Source organism: Patagioenas fasciata, chromosome W (assembly GCF_037038585.1).
Source record: "Patagioenas fasciata isolate bPatFas1 chromosome W, bPatFas1.hap1, whole genome shotgun sequence".
In the NCBI taxonomy this organism is placed as follows: Eukaryota; Metazoa; Chordata; class Aves; order Columbiformes; family Columbidae; genus Patagioenas; species Patagioenas fasciata.
Window position 1 is genome coordinate 6,398,303 of NC_092559.1, and position 12,249 is coordinate 6,410,551.

Sequence of the window (12,249 nt, forward strand, 5' to 3'; positions counted from 1 at the left end):
TGTGCATGCTCACATCTCATCTGTACAAGGCAAACATGAACCTCTGACCTACTCATTCAGTGTAATTGCATGGAGGGGCAAAGAGCTCTGAGCTGGGGTGAGAGGTCAGTGCTGGACATGGTGGTTGTGAAGGGCCAGTCAATGGTGATTGACCAGAGGCTCTTTCTGTGGGGTGTCCAGTGCACAGGGGCACAGTCCAGACCCTGCTCTGCTGGTCCTGCAGGTCTCTGGCAGTAGGCCTGGCTGTGAGAGGACACTGCTGTGTGCCAGCCCTGCACGCACACACTGTTCAGATATACAATGGTGTTTCATCTGTGGGACACTTTTGTAGGAATAAGCTTGAGAGAAACATTGCAAGAAGATAGAAACCATCATGCACTGCCCAAAGAAGATCACTTTTCCTTGTGGAAGTACTGTTACTGAGGCCAGTTCTGTGACACAAGTGCCCATTGCCTGTCCCTGCCTGCGCTGACAGGAGTGACACACAGCAGGACGGGGACCAAGATGCCAGAGCACTCAGGCCTTGCACCAACACAAGGGATGAGAAGGAGAGTGTGGGAGTGGAACCAGAACAGCTCTGGAAGACCAAGCGCTGGTGCTCCCTGGCAGTGCTCCCATGCGAGAGCTCTTTTCCCCTCCACCCACCCACAGGAACTATCTCTGCAGCTCTAAAAAGCACTTGCAGGATAGATATAGTGAAAAACAAGTCACTAAACAGCCCTTTATTCTGCTTAGAGACAAGAAGAGCACTGCTGCTCATTTAAAAAGCCAACAGTTATAAAAGAAAAGCCAACATGGAATTAGAAAGGGAATGACAACATTATCACAATAAGAAAACAACCAACAACACCAGACAATCCAGTTGACAGGCTGGGCCTGTAATTAGCTACATTAAAACTCCTATATAGAAGATGATGGCCAGTTTATTGCTTCAGAAAACTCTAGGAAATGAGTTTCCTAAGGGCATCCTTGAGCTCCTGGTTCCTCATGCTGTAGATGAGGGGGTTCACTGCTTCAGGCACCACTGAGTACAGAACAGACACCACCAGATCCAGGGGTGGGGAAGAGACGGAGGGGGGCTTCAGGTAGGCAAACATGCCAGTGCTGAGAAACAGGGAGACCACGGCCAGGTGAGGGAGGCAGGTGGAAAAGGCTTTGTGCCGTCCCTGCTCAGAGGGGATCCTCAGCACAGCTCTGAAGATCTGCACATAGGACACCACAATGAACACAAAACACCCAAATATTACTAATATACAAACCGCAAGAAGCCCAATTTCCCTGAGGTAGGAGTGTGAGCAGGAGAGCTTGAGGATCTGGGGGATTTCACAGAAGAACTGGCCCAGGGCATTGCCCTTGCACAGTGGCAGTGAAAATGTATTGGCCGTGTGCACCAGGGAATAGAGAAACCCAGTGGCCCAGGCAGCTGCTGCCATGTGGACACAAGCTCTGCTGCCCAGGAGGGTCCCGTAGTGCAGGGGTTTGCAGATGGCAACGTAGCGGTCGTAGGACATGATAGTCAGAAGACAAAATTCTGCTGAAGCTAAAAAGAAAAACAGAAAGAGTTGTGTAGCACACCCTGCATAGGAAATGACCCTGGTATCCCACAGAGAGTTGGCCATGGATTTGGGGACAGTGGTGGAGATGGAGCCCAGGTCAAGGAGGGCGAGGCTGAGCAGGAAGAAGTACATAGGGGTGTGGAGGTGCCGGTCCCAGGCTATGGTGGTGATGATGAGGCCGTTGCCCAGGAGGGCAGCCAGGTAGATGCCCAGGAAGAGCCAGAAGTGCAAGAGCTGCAGCTCCCGTGTGTCTGTGAACGCCAGGAGGAGGAACTGGGTGATGGAGCTGCTGTTGGACATTTGCTGCCTGTGAACATGGGGACCTGCCATAGGAGAAAAAGACAGTGACAAATTAGGGGAGACTTCTCTGAGCAAAATGAACATGCTGTTTCTCATTAAAACCTCCTCCCTGAAAGAGGGATATGTCAGTTTATTTTGTTTCTACAAAATGAGAAACATGTTTCATCACAACTTAAAATACAGCTTAGGCACCTGGTTTCCATGGATCATCTCTGGGGCAAGACCTCCAGTGTTGGTGTCAGAACAAGAATGGAACCACACTCCCACACCAATCCCATACAGCAAGAGCACTAGGGAGAGGTGGAGAAACAGGGAAGGACACTGAAGTGTTCCTGGAAATTAAAGCAATAACAAAAAGGCAGACGGGCAGGCTGTGGAACCTCCTCCTTACCCGGCTGTGTTGCTGCCACTCACATAATGACACTGTAGAGCAAGTACTTTCAGAATGTTTTGTGTACCACGTTCCAGGAACCCTTCACCTGGAGGAGCAGCTGCTGAGGTGGAGATTCGTGACATGGACCCCATGGCTTTGGGGCAGAGGCTCTGCTGTGGAGGAGAGGAGACCAGGGGTTGCACTGGGAAAGGTCTCTGCACTGCAGGGGATGGCAGGGGGGGTCCTGAATCCCGCCTCCCCAGCATTTCTGGTCCATCTCCCTCTCCCTGTCCATGTCTGTGTTGCCTCTAGTTGTGTCTCTGTTCCTGGGTCTGCTCCCTGTCAGTGTCACAGACCCCGTCCCACTGCTGTGTGCTCAGCTCTGTCCTGCTCACACCTCCTGGTACTGCCCAGGGGCAGCTCTGTGTGTGCAGGGGCTCAGGAGCAGCTCAGACAAGTCCTAATGAGAACTCGAGTCTCAGTGTCTTCTCCAAAGAGAGAAAGAAATCCCCATCTCCCACTGCACACCCAGACAACCAAGAGTGGAAAACTGAAAGCACAGACTCCTTCCCTTGCAGCTTTTGCTGCCTTGATGTTGTTGTTCAGAAGGACCCTCTGCCATGTCTGTGGGGTTGATCTGGAGCTCTGGCAGCCCTGACCCACACAGCACTGTTCAACCCCACAAGCTCCCTGCCTGCCCTGCCGGGGGTCGCTCCTTCCACCCACAGCTGCTGCCATGGGATCTCCCTGGGCAGGCTGAGCGCTGACCCTGGCAGGTGGCAGAGTCCCTGCCCCGGCACAGCCCTGGGGTACAGGGACCCTGCTCTGCAGGACAGCCCTGGGCACCCCTGGGTGCTCACCCGTCTTCACAGCTGTTCAACATTGCCAGACAAGAGCCCCCTCCTTACAGATCCCATAAGCTGTGCCCGTGCCAGTTTTAGGAGATGCCTCCAGGAGCTACAGCTGCATTGCCCTGCACCCAGAGACTTACCATGGCAAGGGCTGCAAAGGTTTCTCCTCCAGTGAGCTCTCAGTCATCCTCCCAGTCCTGACCACCTTTAATCTCTCTCTGCCTTGCTCGTCTCCCTGAGATCCCCAGGCAGAGCCCTCAGCCCTGCTGCGCTGCGCAGAGGAGCTGCTCCTGGGCAGAGCTGTCTCTCTGCAGCGCTGCCGCTTGCCAGGAGCTCCCTCTGTCCCAGGAGCCCAGCCCAGCTCAGGAGCACAGGAGCAGCCCAAGGCACTTTAATGACCCCTCTGGTGGCTTTGGTGCAGAGTCCATGGACCTCAGGCCCTGGAAGAAGATGATGAAACCTCTCAAGAAGTCAAACTCAGATCTAAGCTTCAAAGTTTCTTGCAATGTTAATGGGTCCCACTGAGGGACACAACTGAGAAAGCATCCCCAGGGTCAGTTACAGAAGAAAACTGGAGGCAGTGATAACAGATCAGGAAGAGCAAAGTAAAGATGGCTCTGATGCTGAGTAAACCTGGATGTGTTTCATTAATCAAAGGGCCAAGCCCTGACTTCGTACCATGGGAAGGCAGATCCTCTCCCTCCCTCGTTGCCCAGGCCCCTTCCTGGACAGTGTGATGTGGGGCTGTGCAAGTCCAAGGACAGGACTACGGTCCCACAGCTCCCAGGTTCCTGGCTGGGGACAAGGAGGCCATGAGGCCCCTGTGCTGGAAGGACAAGGTGTCTCCTCACAGGCATCAGAGGTGCAGACAACAGCCATAGCCAAGGGGAGAAGGAGCTCATGTCTGCTGGGGGCTTTCAGCCTCTTTACATCCCTTGATCATCTCCACCACAGCCTGTCCTGTGCTGTGGCATCCCCTGCACCTCTTTCCCTGCAGGCTGCAGACATCCCCCCTGCTGCCCCACCTTGCTCTTGTCTGAGCATCTTCCTTCCTTTTCTGAGATCTCTGCATCCTCCCCAGCTGTTCCTTGAAGCACAAAGCCTTGGGCTGATGCAGACTCCCTCTGCTGACCTGCTCCACCACAGCACTGCCCTTCCAGTCACATTGCTTTCTGCTCATGTCCAGCCTGGACCTCCCCAGCTGCTCTTTGTGCCATTATTTCTTTCTCATACCATTTTTCACTATTTAGAAAACCTCCACCACCTCTGAAACCACCTCTCAAGCACTCTCAGGCTACTCCTGCACTGCTGCAGCCTCCCCAGCGCTGCTGCGCCAGAGCAGCCCAGGTCCCTCAGCATCCCACACCATGTGCACAAGGTGCTGAACCTGCTTGGCAGAGCCCTGCACTGTCCAGTTCCTCCCTGCTTCTCCAAACTGGGAAGCCGCACACTGGCACACCCCCGTGTGTGTGGGGTCACACCAGTGCTGAACCGAATGGGATGAGAACTCCAGGTGTCTGGGTCCCCACGCTCCTCCTCATGCAGCCCCGTGTGCAGCTGCCTTGTTCATGGTGAGCGTGTACCACGGGCTGGTGTGGGGACCTTGGAGTGCCCAGGCCCTTCTCCCTAGGGTTACTGCTCAGTGTGTCAGGTCCTGCTCTGTCCTGATGGATGGGGTTATTGTCCCACCCTGATACAGCACTGGTCACTTTATCTTGTCAATATTCAGAGTTTTCTGATGGGTAAATACCAGATGCGAGGAACTCTGCCTGGGGACAGACAATGTCAGCTGAAGGCTGAGGATTCAGCATGAGAGGGCAGAACAACATGGGCAATGTTGTGGTGACTGAACGTCAGCTACTGACCCACTGATGAGGAAGAGGAATGAGATGAGGCCTTCTTCAGACAAATGAAAGAAGCCTCACGTTTCCAGGTCCGTGTCCTTGCGGCAGACCTGAGATATCCCAGTATTTGCAAGGTACCAACCATCCAGGAGGGTTTAGACCTCACTGACAACATCTTCCTGACATGGGTGACAGAGGGGTCAGTGAGGTGAGGTGCCCTGTCGGACTTCAAACTTACAAACCAGAAAGAGTTGGTCAGGATGGAACATTCAGGGATGGGAAAGTGGAGCTGAGGCTCCTGGGAGATGATAACAAGGCAAAGAGCAGGATTTCAGGAGAGCAAGCTTTGGCCTGCTGAGGGACCTGCTTGGGTCCTATGGGACATGACCTTGGTGTCTGCAGTGCTTTTCTCTCACATTTCCTCTCTCCTCTCTCCCACCTGCTGTTGTGCAGCGGTTTTACACTTTCTCAAATACAATATCCCAGAGGTGCTGCCAGCATCACTGAGTGGCTCAGATTTGGCAAGGAGTGGGTCCATCTTGGAGCATCTGAAATCAGCTCTGTCTGTTGTCTGTCAAACTCCTGATGTCGTCTTAGAGAGGTGACAACTGTAGCACATCAATACCTACCCCCAGTTCCAAGACTTTGCCATGTAAACCCAATAGAGAGTGACAATGTGTTGGATATTACCAGCTACATGATCATGGAGAAGAAATGGAAAAGATCTTCTGTCAGTAACTCAAGCAAGTCTCCAGTCAATGAGCAGGTTCCTATGGGGAACTGTAATTACCCTGCCATTCACTGGTAGGCAAAACAGCAGCTGCCAACAATCCAGAGAACCTTGGGCCAACTGCTTAACAGAAGGGAGGGAATCATCTCTCCAAGTACCCATGAAAAGAAGCATTTCGCAGTATCACAGTATCACAGTATGTTTGAGATTGGAAGGGACGTCGAAAGATCATCCAGTCCAATCCCCGAGCTGGAGCAGGATCGCCTAGGTGAGGTCACACGTGAACATGTCCAGGCGGGCTTTGAATGTCTCCAGAGAAGGAGACTCCACAATCCCCCTGGGCAGCCTGGTCCAGGCTCTGTCACCCTCACTGAGAAGAAGTTTTTTCTCAAGTTTAAGTGGAACCTCTTGTGTTCCAGCTTGATCCCATTGCCCCTTGTCCTATCATTGTTTGCCACTGAGAAGAGCCTGGCTCCATCCTCGTGGCACTCACCCTTTATATATTTATAAACATTAATAAGGTCACCCCTCAGTCTCCTCTTCTCCAAACTAAAGAGACCCAACTCCCTCAGCCTTTCTCCATAAGGGAGATGCTCCACTCCCTTAATCATCTTTGTTGCCCTATGCTGGGCCCTCTCCAGCAGTTCCCTGTCCTTCTGGAACTGAGAGGCCCAGAACTGGACACAATATTCCAGATGGGGTCTCACCAGGGCGGAGTAGAGGGGAAGGAGGACCTCTCTTGATCTACTAACCACCCCTCTTCTTATACACCCGAGGATACCATTGGCCTTCTTGGCCACAAGGGCACAGTGCTGGCTCATGGTCATCCTGTTGTCCACCAGGACCCCCAGGTCCCTTTCCCCTACACTGCTCTCTAATATGTAATTTCCCAACCTATACTGGAACCTGGGGTTGTTCCTGCGCAGATGCAGGACTCTACACTTTCCCTTGTTAAATTCCATCAGGTTATCCCCCGCCCAACTCTCCAGCCTGCCCAGGTCCCGCTGGATGGCAGCACAGCCTTCTGGCGTGTCAGCCACTCCTCCCAGCTTAGTGTCATCAGCAAACTTGCTGATAGTACACTCAATTCCCTCATCCAAATCGTTAATGAATATATTGAATAATATTGGCCCCAGTACTGACCCCTGAGGCACTGCACTAGGTTCAGGCCTCCAAGTGGACTCCGCACCATTGACCACCTCACTATTGTCTAGATGACACCTCCTCAACTTAGCGGTGAGGATGCTGTGGGAGACTGTGTCAAAGGCTTTACTGAAGTCAAGGTAGACCACATCCACCGCTCTGCAATCATCCATCCACCTTGTTACATTCTCATAAAAGGCTATGAGATTGGTCAAGCATGACTTACCCTTGGTAAAGCCATGCTGACTACCCCTAATGACCCTTTTATCCTTGACATGCCTTGAGATGACACCAAGGATAAGCTGTTCCATTACTTTCCCAGGGATGGAGGTGAGGCTGACGGGTCTATAATTACCCGGGTCCTCCATCTTGCCCTTTTTGAAGACTGGAGTGACATTTGCTTTCCTCCAATCCTTGGGCACCTCTCCCATTTCCCAAGACTTGGCAAAAATGATGGAGAGCAGTCTCGCAATGACTTCAGCCAGCTCCCTCAGCACCCGCGGATGCATCCCATCTGGACCCATGGATTTATGGATGTCCAGACTATTTAATTGCTCCCTAATCCAGTCCTCATCGACTAAAGCAAACTCCTCCATTGACCTGGCTTCATCTGGGGTCTCAGGGGTACAGGGCTCCCCAGGACAGCCTCCAACAGAGTAGACAGAGACAAAGAAGGCATTCAGTAACCCTGCCTTCTCTGTGTCTTCCGCCACCAGAGCACCCACCCCATTCATCAGTGGGCCTACATTACCTCTGATATTAGTTTTATCTGCTATGTATTTGAAAAAGTTCTTCTTGCTGTCCTTGACCCCTCTCGCCAGCTGTAATTCTAAGGAGGCCTTGGCTACCCTAGCTGCCTTCCTACATCCTCTAACAGCAGCCTCGTATTCCTCCCAAGTGGCCAGCCCCTGCTTCCATGACCTGTAAACTCTCCTCTTCTGCTTGAGCATACCCAACAGATCCCTATTCAACCACACAGGCCTCCTGACTCCCTTCCTCGACTTCCTACGTGTGGGGATGCTCTGATCCTGAGCATGGAAGAAGCAATCTCTGAATGCAATCCAGCTCTCTTGGGCCCCTTTTCCTTCAAGTAGTCTTGCCCATGTGATTTCCCCCAGCAATTGCTTGAAAAGGCCGAAATTAGCCCTGACAAAGTCCAGGGTTGCAATTCTACTTGCTATTCTGTTCCTGCCACACGAGATGCTGAACTCCACCATCTCGTGGTCACTGCAACCCAGGCAGCCCTCGACCTTTACTGCTTCGACCAGACCCTCTTTGTTAGTGAGGATGAGATCCAGCAGTGCACCTCTCCTGGTCGGCTCCTCCACCATCTGCATGAGGAAGTTATCATCAATGCACTGGAGGAACCTCTTGGACTGTGGCTGGCTGGCTGAATGGTCCTTCCAGCAAACATCAGGGAAGTTAAAATCACCCACAACAACCAGGGCCTGAGACGGTGAGGCCACTCTCAGCTGCGCATAGAAGGCCTCATCAACCTCCTCAGCCTGATCTGGTGGCCTGTAATAGACACCTACAACCGTATCACCCCTGCCAGCCTGCCCCTTGATCCTGACCCATACACTCTCAACTCGTTCCTCATCCGCTCCTGGGCAGAATTTAGTACATTGCAGTTGCTCTCTCACATAGAGAGCAGCTCCACCACCACGCCTGGCTGGCCTGTCTTTCCTGCTGGCAGAATGTCTCACAGCCCCCACTGAGGAGGGCAGGGGGTTGGGAGATGGGAGCACGTTTCAGTTTCCAGATCCCAGGACAGAGCCCAAACCATCCTGCCCTTGAACTCTGGCATCCAATTCCTTGAGCTGCACAGCTGGTGGGCTTCTGTGGACAATCATGTTAAAAAGCATCCTTCAAGTGTTTGTGTAATACGTCTAGGAATGTCAGTTTTTAAAGAAAAAAAAAAGTTTAGCATGCTTATATTTAAATATCTGTAAAATAGTACTCTGTATCCGTGATAGCCCCTCTGGCAATGACAATTAAATAGATATTTGCACTATAAGGCATGATACCCCATCCACAAGAACACATCTACGTGGATCAGATGAAGGGTGGTCTGGCAAATGTCACCCTTTGTGTCCCCAGGTGCACGGACACTGCTCATGTGCCTCTGCAGAGAGTGGCAGGAGCTGGATCCCCTTCTTGGGACAGACTCCTTCCAGGAGAGACACAGACACAGGGGGAACTCATCAGGGCTTTACTGCATTTCACTTGGCATCAGTTCTGACACATTGGGTGCTGTCCTGTGACTGCCCTTTCTGCACAAATGATCATACAAAGACAACCATTTAGTAAGACATGTCCATAAAGGGTCTGTTATGGACAAGAAAGCTCACCATAAACTCTGGAGAGAGCAAAGAAGTTTATTATTATCACCATGAAGAACCAAGAAGCTCAAGGCCTCTTCTGAAGAGTGGGAGGCCCTGAGCAGCCGTGCTTGGCCATGTGTAGGTGTGGGAGAGGGTCAGGACATGTCAGGGAGAAGCAATGAGATGGCTGATGACTTCAGTGAACCCTTCCAGCCATGTCTGAGCCCAGAAACGGAAAGCAGTTGATGTCTGCAGGTGGAGGAGGAATAGGAGGAAGATTTTCCTGGCAATATGGAAGGAAGAAAGGCCTCTCGGGCTACTCATGTATGGCAGTGACATTTCCATCCTGTGGGCATGGCTGTGCCTGGGAGATGGGGAATGGCTGCTGCTGGGGTGTTTGTGCTCAGTCATGGCCCATGAGCTGACCTTGCTCTGCTCCTCTCTTTCACTGCCCACACTTGGATGGTCCTCAGGAATCATCCATGAGCCTGGTGGATGCATGAACCTCCTGGAGCGATGGGATACGGATCCAAACAGAGGATTCAAGCAAGTTTGGGACTGGGACATTGAGGTGATTGGTGACCATTGCCAGGTGCGTGAAAGAAGCTGGATGAGTTGTGAAGAACTCACAGACATTTCTAACTCTACAGAAAACCGAGCCTTGCAGTTAAAGCAACAGCACTTTACATAAAACCCATCCTCAAAACACAAAACACTCACACTGACCACAAGAAAAGCCTTGAAAACTATTTGCGAATAATTTACCAGGCCCCAGCTCAGCCATTCCGGTAACAAAATCATCAAGGGCTGACATGGCATCAGAGCCACCTCCACATGGCCCTCACCACCTGTAACCAGTGTCTCCAAGTCTTTCCTTCACCAGCCTCCAGGGACAGGGACCTGCACTGGTTGTTTCCTTCACAGCTGTGTCAGTGATGGCCCTTCATGGGACCTTAAACACCCTCAGAAACTTGGGGCTTGCTTCTGCCTTTCACTTCATCAGAGGTTTGTTCATTCTTTCAGTAGCTGCCATTCAGGATCAGGGCAGCAGAGGGCTCATTAACATTGAAAATCCTCTTACAAGCCAAGGTTCTGTGCATCATTTTCTTAAAGGCTTCGAGTCTGGTGTGGATGATTAGGGGGATTTCAGGAACAGCCAAGCAGAGAGCATTTCCACAAGAAACAGCAATAAAGCCAAATTTCTTCTGTTTCCTTCCCTGCTCGCCCTTCCCTCCCTTTCCAGAACAGGTGGCATCAACAGCCTCCTGTTCATATTGATGTGGAGCGTCTCAGGATAAGACTGAATGTATTGGAAAAGTGGGTGCCTAAATCACCATGTGAGTGAGGAGATATGCCAGGACACCTCAAGAGGAATCACACAACTCTGGACCAATACGTGGACGTTCTTGGGAATCTCAGGTGCCACAGCACAGTGATACTTGTGTTCAGGGAGCTGGTCAAGTGACCCAACTCCTGTTCTGTAATGGTGTCTGAGTTTGCTCAGGTCACCCCTGACTTGAGCCCCATCCACTGCTGGGTGTTCTCCAGACTCCTGCCTTCAGGAACAAAGTTCCAGGACACCTTGCTGGTGAAGATGGAGGCAAAGAAGCCATGGAGAACCTCAGTCCTGTCTGATTCTACTCGTATGAAATTCAGCAGCAGGCCCATGATCGCCCTGTCTATTCTTTTTTTTTGTAAGGAAGCAGTGTCAGCTCATCTTGCTGCCCTCAGCCTCCCCTTTAGGTATCTAGTCCAGGGCAGTTTTGGAATCATCTCTGCATCCATGGCCAAGGTTTCTGAATTCCTGCTTTGCAGCTTCCCCTGATTCCACCTCCTGTGTGCTGCCTTTGTCTGCTGGCCTTCCTCCCTCCTCTCTGGTGCCCGGGACCCCACTACTTCCTGGTCACGACAGCCAAGGTGGAAACAGATGCTCACATCCCTCACCAGCTCTTCCTTCTTTGTCAGTACCAGATCCAGGTGAGCATCACCCTTGTTGCCCATCAGGCAGGCATGTTAATAAGTTGGCCCAAGATCCTTTGAACTGTTGGCACCTGAAGCTTTGCGTGGCCAGTGAATATCAGGCAACTACAGTTCCCCATAGGAACCTGCTCGTTGACTGGAGACATTCTAAGGTTGCTGACAGAAGATCTTTTCCATTTCTTCTTCATGATAAAGTAGTTTGTAACATCTAATGGATTTATGTGGTAAAGTCTTGGAAATGGGGGTGAGTGTGGATGTGCTACAGCTGTCACCTCTCTGAGAAGCCAACAGGTGTTCGACTGACATCAGACAGAGGCGATTTCAGCTGCTCCAAGATGGACCCACACCTTGCCACATCCGAGCCACTCAGTAATATTGGCAGCACCTCTGTGATGTTTTATTTGAGAAAGGGTAAAAAACGCTGCACAACAGCAGGTGGGAGAGAGGAGAGAGGAAATGTGAGAGAAAAGCACTGCAGACACCAAGGTCATATCCCATAGGACCCAAGCAGGTCCCTCAGCAGGCCAAAGCTTGCTCTCCTGAAATCCTGCTCTTGGCCTTGTTATCATCTCCCAGGAGCCTCAGCTCCACTTTCCCATCCCTGACTGTTCCATCCTGACCAACTCTTTCTGGTTTGTAAGTGTGAAGTCCCACAGGGCACCTCACCTCACTGACTCCTCAGTCACCCGTGTCAGGAAGATGTTGTCAATGAGCTCCAACCCCTCCTGGATGGCTGGTACCTTGCAGATATTGGGATATCTCAGGTCTGTCATGAGGACACTGCCCTGGAAACATGAGGTTTCTTTCATTTGTCTGAAGGAGGCCTCATCTAATTCCTCTTCCTGATCAGTGAGTCTGTACCTGATGTCCAGTGATCACAGCATTGCCCTCCTCAATGTTCAGCTGACATTGTCTGTCCCCAGGCAGAGCTCCATGCATCTGTTATTTACCCATCAGATAACTCTGAATATTGACAAGATGAAGTGACCAGTGCTGTATCAGAGTGGGACAATAACCCCGTCCATCAGGACAGAGAAGGACCCAACACGCTGAGCAGTGACCCTGAGAAGGGCCTGGGCACTCCAAGGTCCCCACTCCAGCCCGTGGTGCACGCTCACCATGAACAAGGCAGCTGCACACGGGGCTGC

General features: G+C 51.7%; 1 protein-coding gene across 1 annotated transcript; it reads right to left on the reverse strand.

Moving 5' to 3' along the window:
• Positions 1–941: 941 nt before the first annotated feature.
• Positions 942–1,856, reverse strand: LOC139826358 (olfactory receptor 14J1-like). The gene has a single exon (XM_071801677.1). The coding sequence runs from the start codon at positions 1,854–1,856 to the stop codon at positions 942–944; it is 915 nt and encodes a 304-aa protein (XP_071657778.1).
• Between the last annotated feature and the right edge of the window lie 10,393 nt (positions 1,857–12,249).